We start from the raw sequence: 20,522 nt of genomic DNA on the forward strand, positions 1-20,522 counted from the left end.
ATTAAAGCATGTCAACATATTCTGTTACACCAAATACACAAAATAATGATCTTTAAAAAAGCATCATATGACCCCTTTAAAGGTTTAATTAGTTTCTGTACCTGAAATTTGGTTCAGTTGTATTTATTTATGCTATTGCTAATTGATTTGTTTGTTCCTATTTTATTACTGACTGTTTACTTGTCTTTAACATTTTAATATTTGAAATGTATATAAGTCTAGTTGTTTTTGCTGTGGTATTTTTGTGAAAAGCATGGTCAAAAGTTCCTCTTGCAGTGTTCTGTAGGCTGCTGATTTTTGCTCGTGTTATTCAGCTGCAACAGAATGCTTTGCAAAAAGACAGAATAAATGTTTGACATATAAATGTTTAACTTCATTTTTCTTTATATTACTTTTTTTATCTTATTGGAATCGAAACTAGGAATCGTTAAGAATCGGAATCGATAAAATTCAAACGATACCCAACCCTAGTGAAGGATAACACTGGATGTTTTGGTGTCTCTGATTGTAAGACACAGGTCCTGATGTTTCACCTGTTTGTGATCTAGTTTTCAGTACTATGTAAACTCTGGGGAGTGCTGTACCTGTGTTTGTGAGCACATGACCCAGGAGACTGTGTGAATTTGTTTTTTCTGTCCTGTCTACCTATATGAAGTGAGTTCAAGCAAAGCACTTTCCAAGGCCTAAACACATCTAGAGTGACCTATATGTGCATGTGTATGTGTGTTATCACTCAGGTGCTATGGAGGAGCTGCACAGTTTGGACCCGCGCCGGCAGGAGTTGCTGGAGGCCAGATTTCTGGGCGGAGTCAGTGGCAACACAGCGGGCAGCACTGGCAGCACTAGCGGAGGAACTAAAGTTAGTGGCTGAGTTTATAACCAAACTGTTATTGCAAACACACAAGCTTGCAAACAGTAGTAGTGGCAGAGGGTAGCATTTTTGTATGAAAGCACTTCTATGGCTTTCAAGACGCCATTACGCCTCGCTTATGATGTAGAACTATTTCAAGCAAGGTTTAGAGCTAATCGAGCACATATTTATTGACTGTAATGCTTATTTCTTGCTAGGAATAGTGATAAGATAAAAGCTTACCTTTATAAATTGACTGATTGTTCAGACACCAATTCTATTCACCAAACTGGTGATTGTGGGATATTATAGGTGATAAAGTATAAGTACATCCAGGCTGCTTTCATTTTTATTATTATTATTATTATTATTATTATTACTAAATAAAAATATAAATATTACTAAATAAAAACAATACTTTTATAATATTTCACTGTAAAACAAAAAATTATATATTATAGATAAATAGATAGATATATAGATATTGAAATAATTAGGGATGCACTGAATATTCGGCAACCGAAATTATTCGGCCGAAATAGCAAAAAAAATAAAATAAATAAAAACTCTTTCGGTGTTGTTCTGTTAAATAAAATAAAAATTAAGATAATAATTATAATATACCCTACAATAGCACTATTAATTAATTAATCATAACATTCACACAGTGTTCAATCTGTAATATATTCTAATGTTTTAAAAGAAGTCTCTTCTGCTCAGCAAGGCTGCTTTTAATTTTACAGTAAAAAATAATAATTACTTGCATTTATATATCGCTTTTCTGGGCACTCAAAGCACTTTACATAGAAAGGGGGGAATCTCCTCAACCACCACCAGTGTGCAGCATCCACCTGGATGATGCGACGGCAGCCATATCACGCCAGAACGCCCACCACACACCAGCTTATTGGTGGAGAGGAGACAGAGTGATGAAGCCAATCAGCAGATATGGGGATAAAATTCAAACGATACCCAACCCTAGTGAAGGATAACACTGGATGTTTTGGTGTCTCTGATTGTAAGACACAGGTCCTGATGTTTCACCTGTTTGTGATCTAGTTTTCAGTACTATGTAAACTCTGGGGAGTGCTGTACCTGTGTTTGTGAGCACATGACCCAGGAGACTGTGTGAATTTGTTTTTTCTGTCCTGTCTACCTATATGAAGTGAGTTCAAGCAAAGCACTTTCCAAGGCCTAAACACATCTAGAGTGACCTATATGTGCATGTGTATGTGTGTTATCACTCAGGTGCTATGGAGGAGCTGCACAGTTTGGACCCGCGCCGGCAGGAGTTGCTGGAGGCCAGATTTCTGGGCGGAGTCAGTGGCAACACAGCGGGCAGCACTGGCAGCACTAGCGGAGGAACTAAAGTTAGTGGCTGAGTTTATAACCAAACTGTTATTGCAAACACACAAGCTTGCAAACAGTAGTAGTGGCAGAGGGTAGCATTTTTGTATGAAAGCACTTCTATGGCTTTCAAGACGCCATTACGCCTCGCTTATGATGTAGAACTATTTCAAGCAAGGTTTAGAGCTAATCGAGCACATATTTATTGACTGTAATGCTTATTTCTTGCTAGGAATAGTGATAAGATAAAAGCTTACCTTTATAAATTGACTGATTGTTCAGACACCAATTCTATTCACCAAACTGGTGATTGTGGGATATTATAGGTGATAAAGTATAAGTACATCCAGGCTGCTTTCATTTTTATTATTATTATTATTATTATTATTATTACTAAATAAAAATATAAATATTACTAAATAAAAACAATACTTTTATAATATTTCACTGTAAAACAAAAAATTATATATTATAGATAAATAGATAGATATATAGATATTGAAATAATTAGGGATGCACTGAATATTCGGCAACCGAAATTATTCGGCCGAAATAGCAAAAAAAATAAAATAAATAAAAACTCTTTCGGTGTTGTTCTGTTAAATAAAATAAAAATTAAGATAATAATTATAATATACCCTACAATAGCACTATTAATTAATTAATCATAACATTCACACAGTGTTCAATCTGTAATATATTCTAATGTTTTAAAAGAAGTCTCTTCTGCTCAGCAAGGCTGCTTTTAATTTTACCATAAAAAATACATGCCTGATTCAAGAAGGGAGTCTCAAAAATGGCCAAAAAATATTCATTTACCAACTTATTAATTTTAAGTTAAATTTTGCTTTGTTGGTAATGTCTGCTAGAGTGTTAAAAAAATGTTCAGTGTTAAGTGAATATTTTTAAATTGTTGTTTTGTAATTGATTTTTTTATTTGAAAAGCAAGACAAAACAGTAAAAAGCACATTTTGGCTATTTAATTTATGCAATGGTGAAAAAAACGTGAAAAACCGTGTTCGGTCTTCGGCCTTTGGCCCAGTGTTTCATTTTGTTCAGCTTCGGGCAAGAATTTTCATTTCGGTGCATCCCTAGAAATAATTATGTTGTATATAATTAATATTATTACATTTTTGCATTTCAGCTATTAAAGTACAATACTAATATTTCTTAATTTCTTGATTTTCAAATGTTAACTATCAAACTTTTAATCTAGCGGAAAACAGGGAGCCCTTAAAGCAACACAGTGCCGTGCTTCACTCTAAAACACACTGACCAAACATTTATTCAGTTAAATTGCATATTTATTTTTATTGTGCAGCCCTAACAGGATGTTACACAAACGTCTTTGCCTCTGGATGCTGCTTGATTTAATGTTGTTTCAGACACAGCCAGTTTCATAGCAGAGGCTCAAAGTCTTCCTACTTTCATGATAAGCTTTTGAAGAAGATTGTGTTTTCTGAAAGGGAGGACATTGTGACCGTGAGGTTCATGTCAGGTTACAGTGGGCCTCACACTGAAACATGCAATTCTCTATTGCTGTGTCATGTTGCCTTGCTTATTCAACTGTCCTCTCCTTGAAGTTGTCAAATAATTAATTCATAACACCTGCTGCATGAATACCTCATATTCATCTGCATCGACTCATGTAAATGTGTTTCTCCTGCGCAGACCTTGACAAACAACGAATGTTCCAATCACAGTTTTGGTAGCTTGGGCTCCTCCAGTGATAAAGAGTCAGAGGTGAGTTTAATTCTGTATGATCGTACAAACGCCTTTAAACCACATACCTGTTACATACTGTGATGTATTTCCAAACAGAACATTCAGTGGGAAATAATCACATCATCATTTATAACATTGATTAATTGCAGTTAGCAGCTGATTGATATTATCGCCCTGATTAATCAGTTGATATTTAATAACCCGAAGATTAACAGCAGCTTAATTTATTGGCCAATAAATGTGTTAGTTCATCCAAATGAAATTTCATCAACCCTCCATGTCATTCCTAACCCATAAGCCTTTCGTTCATCTTCAAAACACATAAGATATTTTATTGAAACAGATTTATGTCCCTCCATTAAAAGTCATTTTTAGGCCTTTATTCACATATAAAGTTTGATAAACCCACATACACAGAGCACCGATTCTACATCACTGCCTGTTTAGCTCCGCCCACCGATTCTACATCACTGCCTGTTTAGCTCCGCCCACCGATTCTACATCACTAGGTGCGTTCGACTTGAACCACGGCTACAGACGTTAGTCAATGAGAGTAGCCGCTTGCAGTCGGGGGCGGAATTGAAAACAGACACGTCAAGTCGGACACTTTCTGCTCCCGGTAGTGACGCTCTCACGGTGTTTGCATACTCTTATCACAGATGAAGTGAATAACATGCAATATTTGTCAAATACACAGACGTTTCAGAAACGTTTTCATGAGCAACAGAAACACTTTTTATATACTGCTTGATACAGCGCCATCTGTTCAAGAATAAAGTTCAACATAAACATATACTATTTAAATATCAATAAAGTGGGGGTATATATGCTTTTATCAGTGTTTTTTTGATAAACGCGACTCAATATAACATTGCGACTACAATAAAAAAAGCTTTTACTTTTTTAAAAACACCGATTTGTGAGCAGTATCGGAATTTAAGATGTTAGAAACACACGTCATTGTTGTCATGTGGTGAATTTGGCCAATCGTGAAACAGCTGTGTCGTCATCAGCGCTCCTGCAGTCGCTCTGGAGAAACTGCGCCGGCTGAGTCAGTCTCTCAACGCTATGACGGTACTTTGATGTCGGCGTCGGCGCCGGTTCAAGTCGGACAAAATTTCTAACCGGCATGCACTGCTTCAAGTCAGCCGCCGATCGGTCAACGCAGCACCGCATGAAGTCGAACGCACCTATTGTCTGTTTAGCCCCGCCCACCGATTCTACATCACTACCTGTTTAGCCCCGCCCACCAATTCGCACATTTAACCAACCGATAAAGATGGCTTTCTCTTCTTACAGATCGTTTGATATGTATTGAGTTATTTATGCGTTTATGGCCTAAATCACAGCAGTGTCCATCTATGAGGAATGTACGCTGGCAAACATACACAAGTGTTAGCCAATCGTAGCAGTGGGCGTTTACTTCCGAGTAGTGGTCGACCGATATGGGTTTTTTGAGAGCCGATGCCGATATCTTGGAAAGCAGGGTGGCCGATATAAAGCCAATATCATTTTATTTAAGGTAACACTCATTTTACATACAGCACGCAGAGAAAATTACATTAATATGACATTGGGCAAATGCATAAAGTGCAGCATAATTTGAAATCAGTAGTTTAAAGTTTGTCGATCGTGCGTCTCCAGTTAAGCTGAACTCTCCTCCTGTCCACATTCAATTCGCACGGATCGACCGTCACGCAGCGAACATGCGATCGTGCAGGATACAAATGCACACTTCACAAGATCTCACAACTGTATCCGACTAAGTTTGCAAAGTTTTTTAAATTAAATGTTCATTAGACATTCAAAGATTTGTTTAAATTATATAAATGCGTATTTGCTGAATGCTGACGGCAAACGAGAAAGTATTATAATGCTTGCCTTTAATAATATTAAAGCAATCATTATAATACTTTTCTGTATACATTTTAGTTCAACAGTTCTATCTGATTATTAGATAGACTTCTATCCGTATTAAGAAAGAACTGAATGACAACAGTGAACAAGAGGGAGAATGTGAGCACTGTGCGCTCAGTGAATGCTGACGGCAAACAAGAAAGTATTATAATGTTTGCCTTTCTTTAACTAATAATATAAAAGCAACCGTTATAATACTTTTTTGTATACATTTTAATTTCTTTATTTAACAGTTTTATCTGATTATTTGATAGACTTCTATCCGTATTAGACAGAACTGAACGACGACAGCGAACAAGAGGGAAAATGTGAGCGGTGTGCTCAGGCGCTGCCGTTCTCAGCGCCGTCAAAATAAAACTCCCGCCTCGAACACATCGGCCAAACAGAAAAACTTAACGGCCAATATTTGAAAAATGCCAAATATCAGCCACTACCACCACTACTTCCGAGTCTACAATCCTCTGCGCCAATCCAAACAGAGCGTTCTGATGAGGGGATCAAAAACAGGACAGAAAATAGCCTATTACTTGTATGATAATTGTGATGATTTTTGATGTAAAAAAATCTTGATAACATTATAAGTGGACCTTAGAGAACAGTACAAAATAAAAAACAAAGGCAGTTCATGACACCTTTAAAGTGTAAATTTTTTTTTTTTTTTGTGATTTTATTAAAAATATTAATGCATTGAAATGATTAAGTCTCAAATAAAAACTTGTTCTTAAGAGTTCTTAAGCCGAAAACGCGGTAACCCGTTTTCTTTTATAGGAGTAAGGTCATAAACGGCATAAGCATAAACCGGTCGACACAGGTAGTTTTTTTGCTTCTTAATGTAAATGCATGAACCCGCTTTCTGTCTGCTTGTTGAAGTGCGCATGTGTGATACGTAACAGGAACACATCGTTAGTGCAGATTTAAGCGTATCTAGACAGAGCAAACGTTTTGCAGTAAAGAAAGAAAGGAAATATCACAAAAGCAGACTCTTTCATGACTCAGAAAATGAGAAAAATTATAAAATGCATATTTCGTGGCTATATGAGCTGTACGTTTCCCGCTGACATGTTGCAAGCTTTAACATCACAACTATGGAATACTCTGAGTAAGATTTTTTGACACAAATTATAATATTTTGACGTCACTAAAGGGAAATAACCTGATTTATTAATAAAATCATGTAAACACCGCTTGCGTTGTCAAGTTACTAATGTGCATGTAAATGGGGAAAACTGGCTATTTTAATAAGCTGATATTTGTGAGTTGCCAGCTTACTGGTGTGCATGTAAACGTGCTCAATGTAGCAACTAGATAATGTGAATCAACCTTCAGGATATTCATTTGTAACTTCCATGTAGGCATTTGTGCTGTAGGTGTCTTCTCACCATGCGAGAAGTGTCTGAATCACAGTTCAGTGTGTTTTTATCCATAAGGACTGTGAATGACAAGGAAATGAATAGATCAGTAAAACGGTTAACTGTTCAACAGTTATGAATCAGTAAAACCGTTAACTGTACACTGAAGCGTTTGCTCCAAACTGAGATCTGTGATGGATACTCCGTTTCTAACTGCGCACGGTTGAGTCCTGATGAAAGCTGTTGCTAATAACTCCGTTCATAGTTCAGCAGATGGCGCAGAGACGTTCTGCTGTGTTTTCTTTGAATCAAAGCGTTACAGAGAAATTGATGGTGTGTGTGTGAGACTCAGGCCGATGGGAAATGTTCCCTGTAATGAAGCTCTAGTTCTGTGTGTGCTGAGGGCTGTGCTTCTGCCTCATACTGTAGAGGATGCTGTGTCACTCTGTGCGTGTGTGTGTGTGTTTAGGTTTTGTAGCAGACTCAAGCTGGGTTGGCATCTGTCATAACCCCTGCTAGTTAAACCATCAGCAGGCAAAGTACTACACATGTGCGTGCACACACACACACACACACACACACACACACACACACACACACGAAGCATCATAGTAAGGAGAATTGTCCTCCCCTCCCCCCGCACAACACACCTGCTGTGACATAAATCAGTGCAAGAGAGGAGGAGGAAGCCAATGGAGCGAGTTATGAAGGGAGAGAGAAAGTGAACTGGGAGGTTGAGAACAAACTCTTCTCATGTGGCTGCGAGCTGCTTATTGTGCCAGATGTCAGACACCTAGATAGTGTAGACACACTCGCACACACCTGTCACACACACACACACACACACATCAGACTTCCCGTTTAGGGGTGTGCGATATATATCGTCAGCAATAATATTGTAATTGTTGTTTTAACGATGTGCGATTTGACATTATCGAGTATTTTGCAAAAACCATCCAAAACATCCCTACAGAGCGCACGCATACATTACGTGAAGTCTAGACTAGTGCGTGTGCGCATTTAGTGTGTTTTCTAAATGCCCATAAAATGCAAAAATCAGTTTAAACTTATTGGAAAAGACTAATTTATATCAGTATGAACTGACCACCTCACAGAATATGAAGAATATTAAAAACATTAGGAGTCAGCTGTCTTCGGCAGTCCTTAAGGTATCAGCACAATAACACACTCAGCAAAATATTGTCTAATTATCGTTATCGATAAAATCCCAGAAAATATCGAGATATTATTTTTTGTCAGTATCGCACACCCCTACTTCCCGTAAAACCTCCATTACAGCCCCACCTCAAGACTACCTACACTAGATTACCCATAATCCCCTGAACGCTAATCACAGCCTCCGACACCTGCAGCCTGAAGCACACGACTCGTTTAATGCAGGATGATTTGCATATTCATGATGGTTTTGAGTATTTGTATATATCAAGGATTTCCATTTTCAGTGACAGGAATGAAGATTACGTAATCTTTATATTTCAGAAGGCTCCGTGCGCAGAAGTGTCCTCCTCTGTAGCTTCTATCAAATGAGGAATGACGGATGAAGAAGCACAGATTGTTCTCTTTTTGATGCATTGAATTCTATTTGCCTTTGTATCGCGTCAGCATCTTATACTGCCGCTTTAGTAATTGTAGATTTTCTCTGATGGCGAGCGTGTTTCTTTGTGTTGCTTGTTCTGAGCTTGTGGCCGTTGTGACCCAAAAGTGCCAGTGTGGAGCGTGCAGAACATCAATATCAGGCTGTGCCGACTCGTTAGGGCCACCGTGACATTCTGTCATTGTCACTGAGGGCTAATTATAAACAGCAGCTTCAGTCCTGTCCTGTAGTCTGCAGCTCCTGACCCACTCGCATCTAAAAACACTTCCCTGTTCCTCCTCTCCTCTACCTTTTGCTTTTCCTTATCCTTTTCCTTTCATCTCTGTTCCTTCTCCTTTCCTATTATGTCTTTCTTTTCTTCCATGCCCCTTTTTTATTCTATCATTTTTCTTTTTCCTTTCATTCATTTTTATTCTTTTCTTTAGCCTTTTTGCTTCATTTTTTAATCCTGTCCCCCCTAATTTTATTTCCCCTTATCATATTCTTTTCTTTTTACCTTGATTTTCTCCCTTTCCTTATCCTCTTCCTGTTTTCCTCTTTTGTTTTTTTTGTTTCCTTTCATTCTCATTTCCATTTACTTCCCTTTTCTTTTTCCTTATCCTATGATTTTCCGTTCCTTCTAATTTCCTGTTACCTTTTTCTCTTTTCTTTCTCCTCCTGTCCTTTAATTTTCTCATTTTTTTCTTCTTTTCATTTCCTCTTTTGTTTCCCTTTTCCTGTCATGCTCTCATTTCATTTCCTATTGCCTTTCTGTTTTCCTTATCTTTTTCTTAATTTATTTCCTTCTTTGTTTTCCTTTTATTTTTCTCATTTCCTTTTCCTCATCCTTCCGTGTTCCTTTTTCCTTGAATTATTGTCTTTTCATTTTCCTTATCCTTTCCTCATCTGTTTTCCTTTTTTATTTATTTTCCTCGTTTCCTTTTTCCTTATCCTTCCTTTTTCCATGAATTTTTGTCTTTTTGTTTTCCTTATCCTCTCCTCATTTGTTTTCCTTATTTATTTTCCTCATTTCCTTTTTCCTTATCTTTCGTTCTCTCATTTAATTTGTTTTCCCTTTTCCTCTTCTCTCATTCGTTCTTCCTCTTTCTCTGTTGCAGGGATCAGATGGGAAAAGAGGAAGTTCTCCTGTGTATTCAGTAAGTCTCTCTGTCCCAGTCATGTGAGAATTGAAAAGAGACACAAATTACGCTTTTTGAGGCTCTTGGTTCAGTCACATCTCTTTGGAAATACATGGTGTGGTTTCCAGAAAAGCACAGGCCTAGCCCACACAACACTTCATAATTTTCTACGATAACCTCAAATTAAGCTTAGATTATGAGAAATTCATATGAAGGAGCAATGTATAATACACAGGGCAGAGTTTAACCACATCTGTTTTGGAAACACTCTCTTTCTGTTTCACAGCTATAAAAAGATTAGCATTTTAATCAACATATAGATGAGGCAGCATTTCTTTTTTTTGTGTGTGTAGGGCTCAGTTTATCTCTTAATAGCGTTGGTGTGTGCGCTGGAGTTTGGTGGCAGACGTGGAGGTTTCAGTCCAAGCCAGTGAGCGAGAACTCCTCTCTGATCAGAATGCAAAGATGCCCTTGGCAGCACACCCCTCTTTGTCTGTGCTGAAAAGAGCAGGATATTTCTGCATCCTTTCCCCAGCGAGAGAGAAAATAGACGGATTATGCACTCTCACTTTAGGGATATTCTTAGAGTCATTTAGACTCAAGAGTCATTAAATACTGTTTGAAGACACACAATAGTCTTGTTATACTCTCAGCTGATGTTCAGAGATTGTATGATTTGCTCTCGGGAGACTGAATTTAAATGTGGTGCTCAGTGCTTGCTGAGGCCAGCATTATTGTGCACCGGGTGCAAAATAAGACCTGAATAAATTCATAACAAATGGTGTATGAATGTAATGTCTCTCATTTATAGACTCCTGAAAAGAAGCACTCTGAATCATCACGGGGCAGGAAGAGGAAAGCTGACAACCAATCAGAGAGCAGTCAGGGTAAACGATTATCTCTCTCTCTCTCTCTGTCTCTCTCTCTGTCTCTCTCTCTGTCTCTCTCTCTGTCTCTGTCTCTCTCACTCTTTCTCTCTCTCTCTCTCTCTCTGTTTTCTAGTATGTTCTTTACATTTAGCTTAATATGCTTTATCATACATCTTTTTATTTTTTTCATTTTCTCTCATAGGGAAGTCTGTCATTCGGGGACCCAAAATTAGTGATTATTTTGATGTGAGTATCTGTCAGTAATTTGTGGGGAAGCTAATGAAAGCATATGATAAATCGTTGGCATTGGCTCAACAAAAGCATAACTGATATGTAGTGATTGCAGCTTGGATGTTGTTGTTTTAAAAACACGAAACCATATTTGCAGCATAAGTTAACATAACATTTTCAAGCAAAACAGAAGATTTTTAAGGAAATAATGTAGGGTGGACTTAATTTTTATTAGTGATGTAATTGGATAGTGAAGAGTAGTATTTTTAATGAATAAATATTAAATATAAATATAATTAATGTTATATTCTGGTTACATCAAAATCATTTCAGAGGTGGTGAAATATTTTACATTGATCAAAGACTTCTCTGATGAACAAACTGATGAGTCAGACGCAAGGATTTATTTTTTAATTCACAAAATTACATTAATTGAAAAAGGGTTGGTCTGATTCAAATTTGAACCAGTTTTACTATATCAGGACGATGCTCAAACTGAACAATGTTTTAAGTGTGGTGTTTTTATAATTCTCTCCACATTAAGCTGGGACAGCAGAAAGTGATTTAACATGAAAAATATTACGCCATCACCTTTAAAAAAAAAAAAAAAGTTAAACCATAGTGACATTTCGGTCATCTAGTCACCCTCATGTCATTCCAAGCGCAAATGGTTTTTCTTCACTCGGAGTGAAAAAAAGTTGCTGTTCCATGCAGTGAAAGCATATGATAAAAACTCCAAAAAGGACAGTCTATGTGGTGTTCAGTGGAGTGGTGTCTAGAACTGCATCGTTTAAAACCATATGATTTGTTTATTTCCCTCTATCTGTAGTTTCAGGGTGGTAATGGGTCCAGTCCAGTAAGAGGTCTTCCACCAGTCATCCGTTCACCCCAGAACTCACATTCCCCTTCTGCACCGGGATCCAGCGTACGTCACACACTCTTTAGCCTTGTTCAGACTGTCAGCCCAAATCCGATTGAAATCCGATCATATTTAGATAGTCTGAACGCCAACGAACTACATGAAATCCGATTTGTGCAAATCTGTTTCGAGCTACATTCGTATGTGGTTTGGAATCCTATTCAAATCGCATTCCTGGAAATCCGTTTCAGTCTGACCGCTCCGATCGGATTTAGCCTAGCTTTTTCACGTTCTCACGCCACGTAAACACGTCAGACATTTTTGTAGAAAACATAATAAAGCATAATAAAACAACAAGCGTGTGTTGTTGCGAACTGCCAAAGTCAAGCGGAAAAAGACAATATACTGCTAGTATACTCACCTCTTTGAGTGTTGAAACAAGCAGAGACGGCAACACGGAATAAAGTTGCACATTCCAGCTTCCTGCGTTTCTGATGCTGCCTCATAATAATCCAGCGCGACGGCAACATGCTGTCATGTCGAAAGACAATATCTGTATTGCGATAGTAGTGCGATACACTGTGTGGACAGTCAGTTATTCAAATCCGATTCCATCCGGATATGCACAAAATCGGATTTGGGCTGACAGTCTGAACGAGGCTTTTCATACTCTGTTTACACCTGCTGTTAAGAGCTGCCTCGGGTGATCTGATCACAAGTAAACAGACAGACCACCAGTTATACCTGGTAGCAACATGCGTGCGTCTCTTGTGAACACTTGTGAAAGGAGGGTCTCTGATTTCATCACTCCACGCATCGCTGTGTTATTCTGTTTTAAGCAGATTCTGTGCTCAAAAGATAGTGGAGTATCTGTATTAACTGAACTTTGAATGTGTGTTGCTTCATGTTGATGTCAGGATGCTCTTAACGCTAATTAAGGGCGTAACGGTACATGTATTTGTACAGGAAATGTTTGATACAGGTCTTTCAATTGAGCACGCGTGTGTACTGAATGAATGCAGCATTGTTTTAACTAGTGCTGGGCGGTGTACCGGTTCATACCGAATATCGGTGTTTATTTTTTTTATGATATTAATTTTTAAAATACCGCAATACCGGTGTTTATTTTTTTTATGATATTAATTTTTAAAATACCGCAATACCGGTGTTTATTTTTTTTATGATATTAATTTTTAAAATACCGCAATACCGGTGTATGTCGCTTAAACAACTTTCGAAACGCGACACTGTTTGAAAGTGGTCCCTTTTCACTGTTGCACTGTGGTGAGGGAACAGCTGTATGTGTTACTAAGCGTGAAAGTTCCGAAAACTGAAGCTGTAGAACTAATAGAACGTGATGACGCAGAAGAACTCATCCACAATATCCACATTGACCGCCACAAATATCCACCGCCCCTGCCATCAGCTCCCGCGTCTCACACACACGAGCGCGACTTTAGCACTAGATTTAGCAACTTTCAGACCCTTTTAGCGACTTTTTTCCATAGAATAGTCATACTGACAAACCTAGCGACTTTTTTTGATAAACCTAAAAAAGCTATGGTTCAGTTGGAAGATTTCGCCAGTGCTGTCCCGCGAACGTGAGGTCTGACTTTCCCGGAGAAGTGTCATCTCTCTCGGCGTCTGTTCTGTGCAGTGAGCGGCAGAGAAGCAGCGCTTTCAGTTGGTCGCACTGCAGCCGACTCGTCAATAAATGAGTACAAAACAGCGTTTCCTAGCACCTGTCGCTTACTGATTGTTTGGAATTATAAATATGAGCGTAGTTCGTCTGTTAATATTACATGCAGTAAAAAACAAAAACAACAACAACATTTTTAATGACTATTTGTAGTGACTTTTTCATCAATGAGATGCACATAACTAAGTATGCTCTTGTAATGGTAAAATGGGTTTCTAACACTTAATTTCAGTGCTGCAACAGACTAGAAATTGAGATCCAAATAACTAACAACCAAAAACATAATTTCATAGACCTTTTGACTAGGGCTGCACGATAAATCGCATGCGATATTTAACGCGCATTTTATCAGTAAAGCCGGTTCTGTAATCAGCGGTAAATCTCCATCACGTTCTGGCTTTCACATGGAGCAGCATTAACTACACAGAGCCGTTGTTCACTGACGAGCTGCGCAAAACATGCGCAAAATATGATCGTGGTTTTGCGCTGCTCGTCAGTGAACAACGGCTCTGTGTAGTTAATGCTGCTCCATGTGAAAGCCAGAACGTGATGGAGATTTACCGCTGATTACAGAACCGGCTTTACTGATAAAATGCGCGTTAAATATCGCATGCGATTTATCGTGCAGCCCTAATTTTATCAGACGATGCCGAGGTTATAAATGAGAGTGACTCCTGGTTAACATTAAAACGGGTCGTGTTTAGTCACTATTTAGTGTGGTATTTTTTGACAATATTCACTCATCATGACAGTAAAATAGGGCATTCTAAGTCAATATACTGCAGTATTTCCTCTCTCAATCAGTAGAAAATATGGTTAACACCCGGTCATGCATGAAAAAAAAATACCGTCATGTACCGTGAAACCGGTATAATTTTGAAAAATACCGTGATATAAATTTTTTGGTCATACCGCCCAGCACTAGTTTTAACCACTGCATGTGTGGAACCTCTTGTCTGTGCAAACCTTAGGATGATATTGTGAACACATCTGAAAAAGAAATAAACTTCACAGACTTCACTTAACAAGCACCTATGTGCACATGAGTGTCTAAAAGACAGAACGCGATCGAATAGGAGCATAATAATTCTGAATAAAATATATAGTTTGCTAAAATATTTAGCATCCAAAAGTGAAAGCATTTCAATGTCTTCCCCCAACAGCGCTGTAAACTGCAATACAGTGTGTTGCAGCAGTATTGACATACTTTATTTATTTACAGAGAGAGCCATACTCTGTAAACTACTGTTTAATAAAAAGAAAAAGGCAATTTTGTTTAGTTCTCACCCGCTGTACTGAAAACATACTGAACCTTGACTTTAAAAGCAAGTTGAACATCTTTGTGTATCATTACACCACTAGTACTACCGTAAGTGCAGCATGATTTGATAAAAAACGAATTTAGTTTTCCCTGTGGGATAAATAAAGTTAATATTAGTCTTATATTAATAATACTTCATTAACATTGGTATTTATTGTCCCTGTTTTATTCATAAGTCAAAAACCAACAATAATTTTTTCACAAGATTTTTTGAATTTGATGCTATTCAAGTTCTCTGCCTCAGGTCTAAAAGAAATAAAGAATGTACAAAGTTAAAACACTAAATACTTTTTAATTAGTTATTTTCAGAAGGGAAATACTGTCATGGATGTTTACAGAGCAGAGGCCACCCTTTTTTTTTTATTCCAATAGGAGAGATGGACTTTTGGTTGTCTTTATTATGATTATTTCGTGCCTATTATCGGTCACTGTGTTGTTTCTGGTTCAAAAGGCAGCAATAAATAACACTTTAAAATCTAAAGAGTGTTCATGTGATTTTATACACTAGTAATGTTGTGAAATGAATAAATGCATAATAATCGTGAAACCGTGATTATTCCTCATACAATAATCGTACCAACAAAATCTGTAATCGTTGAATCCCTACTACACCGTTACTATGACATTACTGTACAGTCTAATGTTGTGTTTCAGACCCGGCAGAGCAGCTCGTCCCCCACTAGTCTGTGTTTTGTGGACTCTATGATTTCTACCAGACAGATGGTGGTCAAGAGTGTTCAGGTAGGACTCTGCATAAGTGCACTTACTCTCAAATAACAAGAATCTCATTGGCAGTCGTTTTAGAACTAATTAATCAAGTAGATTTTGTATTTTTTTTTTTTGTAGTTGACACTCTTCTTGGTAAACAAGTCTGCTAACTTTTGAAAAGTTTTATTTATTTTTGAAATTTATTTTATTTAGCCTTTTTTTTGGCTGTCATAAATGTTTTTGAGTTTAAATATTTATTTAAAAAAAAATGTGCATGAGTTAATGATGCGGGGGTTTGGAAAGAAGCACAAAGAAATTATTAATGCATGGTAAAAGGTTTTCATGACCATTGTCTTTTAATTTTCATATAACAAAAAAGAAAAAAGTTAAATCAGTTTTGATCACAAATGAAGCCCTGTAACAAAAAATGACTGTATTTGAAGAATATCTATCATGAATAAGTTGTTGAATTGTGTGTGTTTGTATTTTGTTTGTCCTGTAGACTGACCTGACTGTGGTAAAACTGGCCACTATAGAGAGCAATAAGAACCTGGATCTGGAGAAGAAAGAGGGCAGGATAGACGATCTTCTGCGGGTGAGATTTAATTAATAAGAATGATTCCAAAACAAATTTGCTGTAAATGGTTTTGATGTGAAATCACTCGTGTCTTGCAAATTTTAGTTGCATCAGACTTGGCGTAACCCTAACTTTTTAAAAAATATTTTTATTTTTATAATATGTTTTTAATATTTTCTTCTCTTCTGTGCAGGCAAACTGTGATCTTAGGAGACAAATTGATGAGCAGCAAAAGCTTCTAGAAAAGTACAAAGAACGTTTAAACAAGTGCATCACCATGAGCAAAAAACTTCTGATTGAGAAGGTGAAGCATCCTGGTGGTATTTCAGAAACCTTTTGAATGTAAAAATACCCAGTGCTCATCTGTAAATGTTCACGGTTGCTGTGTAATGCCATCATTTAACCACAAGCTTTAACGTTTAATAGTTGCAACAGTAAAATGAATACGATTTTTCTGAAGCTGTGTGTATTTGTCCAGAGCACACAGGAGAAGCAGGCGTGTCGGGAGAAGAGCATGCAAGATCGTCTGCGTTTGGGTCATTTCACCTCTGTGAGACACGGAGCCTCGTTTACAGAGCAGTGGACAGACGGCAACGCCTTCCAGAACCTCGTCAAGTAAGACGCTTAATGAAGATTGACAGCGCAAGCCCAAAGTATACTTCTGTATTTGCACATGCAGTCCTCTTTAGCCTTATAAAAGTAAACACTACTATGCATGTGTGAACACTTTACGATACCTTGGACTAAAGTCCCTCAACAATTGTCTGTTTTCACTCAAATTTTCACTCATCTATAGTAGGTCTCTTGTATAGCCATAAGTGAGTGCATTACACAGGGTCTCCACGGGTCCTTAAAAAGTCTTAAATTTACTTGTATCAAATTTAAGGTCATAAAAAGTCTCAAATTGTACAAGAAAGTCTTAATTATGATTTCAAGAGGTCTTAAACTTAGGTACGGACCAGAATTGCGATACAGCTTAATGTGACGATTAAACTTCAAAGGGATTTGTTTTCATTAAATAAACATCAAAGTCAGCTGCTGCTCTGCTTTGTTCTGCTGTTACCGTGGAAACAGTTCTATTTCTGCCGTTCCAAAAGCGCCTCCTGCTGGCAGAGAATGAATGTGAATTTTCAATAAGGCTGTTGTTGCGAGTAGGGTATTCCTGCAATACTGGAGGCTGTAGTTTTAGGACCGTAGTTCTACGACCCTATATTTTTAAAATTATTTTATTTTATTTATTTATTTTTTTGTATGTATGTATTAGCGGCTCATACTATTTTATAGCACTTGCTATTCAATTCTATATATTATTATTTTTAAGGAATTATGTAGTTGTTTAATTGTGTACACTTAATTTTTGTGCTAACCAACTCCTAACCCTTTACAGTTTAACCCTTTACAGTTTAAGATTTACAGTTCATACAAGTTTTCACAAAAACAAAAAAGTTTTATAAAATTATACACTTCACATTTCAGCCTTTAATTTTATTTGTGCAGGTCTTAAAAAGCTTAAATTTGAGCTTAAAAATCCTGCAGCAACCCTGATTACAGGTTACAGATTTGTCTTTCATTGACTGTTTTTCTGCAGACAGCAGGAATGGATCATTCAACAACGTGAAGAAATTGAGAGACAGAGAAAACTGTTAGCTAAGAGAAAACCCCCATCAGCCAGCAGCTCACAGTCGCCCAGCACCAACTCTGAGCCCAAACCACGCAAGACCAAGGCTGTGAACGGCTCCGAGAACGACCCTTTCCTCAAACCCAGCCTTCCTCAGCTGTGAGTGCTGCTAAAAGCTGCAGTAGAGTTATTAGAATTCAGCATCACTAACATTCACAAATAACTGATTTCATTTGCCAGAAAATCCTAGAGAAGATCTTTAAGCTGGAAGTCAAAATTTTAGACTCACTTGAATGACATGTTTCTGATGAATTGCAGGACATGATTTATTAGGAAGCCAGATGATCATTTTAGATGATGTTTCTTTCCACTCTATGGAAAAATAACTTTTTATCTGCTACGACACAAGTCTCTAAGGAGCCAGTGTGGAGAAATAGCATCAGCTGCTTCAGAATTGAGATTGTTTTTCACTCTTCCTAGCCCACTACATGCATGGAGGTTTTTTATCTAGTTCCTCTGATGTTCCTGCAGGCTAACTTTAGCTGAGTACCATGAGCAGGAGGAGATCTTCAAACTGAGACTCGGCCATCTCAAAAAGGTCAGTGGCTCCTGTATGATTTAGATCTTCATGCATTTCAGAACATGTAAAAACAAAAAAAAAAGAAGTAATCAGTCTTTGTTTCTGCAGAAGTACTCCAAAGAACAGCATATACTTTTGTAACATTATGAATGTCTTTACTGTTACTTTTGATCAATTTAATGTGTCTTTGCTTAATAAAAGTATTCATTTCTTTAAAAAAAAACAAAAAAAAACAGCATCCTTACCCATTGCTTTCTATCCACTTTCTAATTTCCCTATGGCAGAAGTGGCAGAATACACCACAATATGATTTTATAAATGTTTTCTTCATGCGTTTGTGCATTTGTAGGAGGAGGCAGAGATTCAGGCAGAGCTGGAGAGGTTGGAGAGGGTGCGAAATCTTCACATCCGAGAGTTGAAAAGAATAAACAATGAAGACAGTTCACAGTATGTACCCACGCTACGATGACATCATCCTCTGATCTTTTTCTTTTTCATTTTATTTTGTGTCGTTTGTACTGGACATTGACTACTCATATTAACGGCGCTCCCATGAGTGTACTGACTGTAAAGGGTCCATGTTATACACGTTTGTGACCCTGGAGCACAAAACCAGTCTTAAGTCGCTGGGGTATATTTGTAGCAATAGCCAACAATACACTGTATGGGTCACAATTATCCATTTTCTTTTATGCCAAAAATCATTAGGATATTAAGTAAAGATAATGTTCCATGAAGATATTTTGTAAATTTCCTACCGTAAATATATTAAAACTTCATTTTTGATTAGTAATATGCATTGCTAAGTACTTCATTTGGACAACTTTAAAGGTGATTTTCTCAATATTTCGATTTTTTTGCATCCTCAGATTCCAGATTTTCAAATAGTTGTATCTTAGCCAAATATTGTCCGATCCTAACAAACCATACATCAATGGAAAGCTTATTTATTCAGCTTTCAGATGATGCATAAAACTCAATTAAAAAAAATGGACCCTTATGACTGTTTTTGTGGTCCAGGGTCACATTTATATGTTGTCTATATATATATATATATATATGCATGTATGTATGTATGTATGTTGCCTGAAAAAAATACATTTTTGTTTGTTTTACCAAAACATGATTTAGTTTACATGATTATTTTCCACCCACCCTCCCTTTTTCTCCTATTTCTCTTTTTGTTTTTTGTATTGTTTTAATCTTTCTCAGATTCAAGGACCATCCCACCCTGAATGAGCGCTACCTGCTGCTACATCTGCTGGGCAGGGGTGGCTTCAGTGAGGTCTACAAGGTATCTTTACCCCTCATTTATAACAGAGCCTGATATATGCTGACCTTTGAGGAAGAAACGCATCAGTTGATTCCTCATTCTGCTCTTCAGGCGTTTGACTTAATTGAGCAACGCTACGCTGCTGTGAAGATTCATCAGCTCAACAAAAACTGGAGAGAGGAGAAGAAAGAAAATTACCACAAGTATGTTCCTCCTTTTTGATGCTATTCAAGGAAATGTTCTTATTAAATACATCTGTAGGGCCCTATGATTTCTGCGATATGGAAAACGAGGACGGAATTCAGGCATAAAAATGGAATTTACTGTATAACGTGGAATGTCATAGAATTTGCCAAATTTCGGATGAATAAATCAAAAGTAGGTCAGTACACTTAAAGCAAAACATGATATATGGACTAGTGTCTGTGAATATTAACCTCCTGGGGTCGACAGTTCCGCCGGCAGAAATTTTTGCAGATTTGAATGATGACAGCGAAAAGAACTAAAATGCCGCAAAAAGACTATTTAAATACTAATCCTGCATGTTCTGCGTGTCTGTGTGAAGAAATGGCAGAAACTTAAAGGACTTCACAGCAACCCGCCAAAATAAAAGTTTGGTTTAACTTGAAGAAACTGACAGAAATATATTACTTGGGCTAATATAATGACAGTACCACTACTACTAATAAAATTATTATTTTAAACATTATTTTTTTTAAGGAATATTTACCAGAATTTATTTACCTGAAAAATGTAAATACACAACCAGGTATTTCTGGAAAAAAAAAAAAAAAAAAAAAAAGCCTTTCAAGGTAACAAAATATAAAATAAAAAAGAATGGCAGACATTTAGGCCAAAGTGGGCGA

General features: G+C 37.2%; 1 protein-coding gene across 4 annotated transcripts in view; it reads left to right on the forward strand.

The window, feature by feature from the left end:
• Positions 1-20,522, forward strand: part of LOC107657400 (serine/threonine-protein kinase tousled-like 1-B) — a 54,160-nt gene that overhangs the window by 25,165 nt on the left and 8,473 nt on the right. Inside the window, exons 3-17 of one of the 4 annotated variants that reach the window (XM_016445452.1) lie at positions 738-859; positions 3,869-3,940; positions 9,901-9,939; positions 10,733-10,808; positions 10,993-11,036; positions 11,851-11,946; positions 15,555-15,641; positions 16,111-16,203; positions 16,379-16,489; positions 16,664-16,800; positions 17,774-17,962; positions 18,335-18,401; positions 18,733-18,830; positions 19,596-19,677; positions 19,768-19,859. In XM_016445452.1, coding sequence (XP_016300938.1) covers positions 743-859; positions 3,869-3,940; positions 9,901-9,939; positions 10,733-10,808; positions 10,993-11,036; positions 11,851-11,946; positions 15,555-15,641; positions 16,111-16,203; positions 16,379-16,489; positions 16,664-16,800; positions 17,774-17,962; positions 18,335-18,401; positions 18,733-18,830; positions 19,596-19,677; positions 19,768-19,859 — 1,400 coding nt within the window. In that variant the 5' untranslated portion in view covers positions 738-742. Of the gene's footprint in view, positions 1-737; positions 860-2,102; positions 2,221-3,868; positions 3,941-9,900; positions 9,940-10,732; positions 10,809-10,992; positions 11,037-11,850; positions 11,947-15,554; positions 15,642-16,110; positions 16,204-16,378; positions 16,490-16,663; positions 16,801-17,773; positions 17,963-18,334; positions 18,402-18,732; positions 18,831-19,595; positions 19,678-19,767; positions 19,860-20,522 lie in introns of those variants that run through there. The other 3 variants (XM_016445453.1, XM_016445455.1, XM_016445454.1) reach the window with 3 other exon arrangements.

Source organism: Sinocyclocheilus anshuiensis, unplaced genomic scaffold (genome assembly GCF_001515605.1).
Source record: "Sinocyclocheilus anshuiensis isolate Anshui unplaced genomic scaffold, SAMN03320099.WGS_v1.1 scaffold355, whole genome shotgun sequence".
Classification (NCBI taxonomy): Eukaryota; Metazoa; Chordata; class Actinopteri; order Cypriniformes; family Cyprinidae; genus Sinocyclocheilus; species Sinocyclocheilus anshuiensis.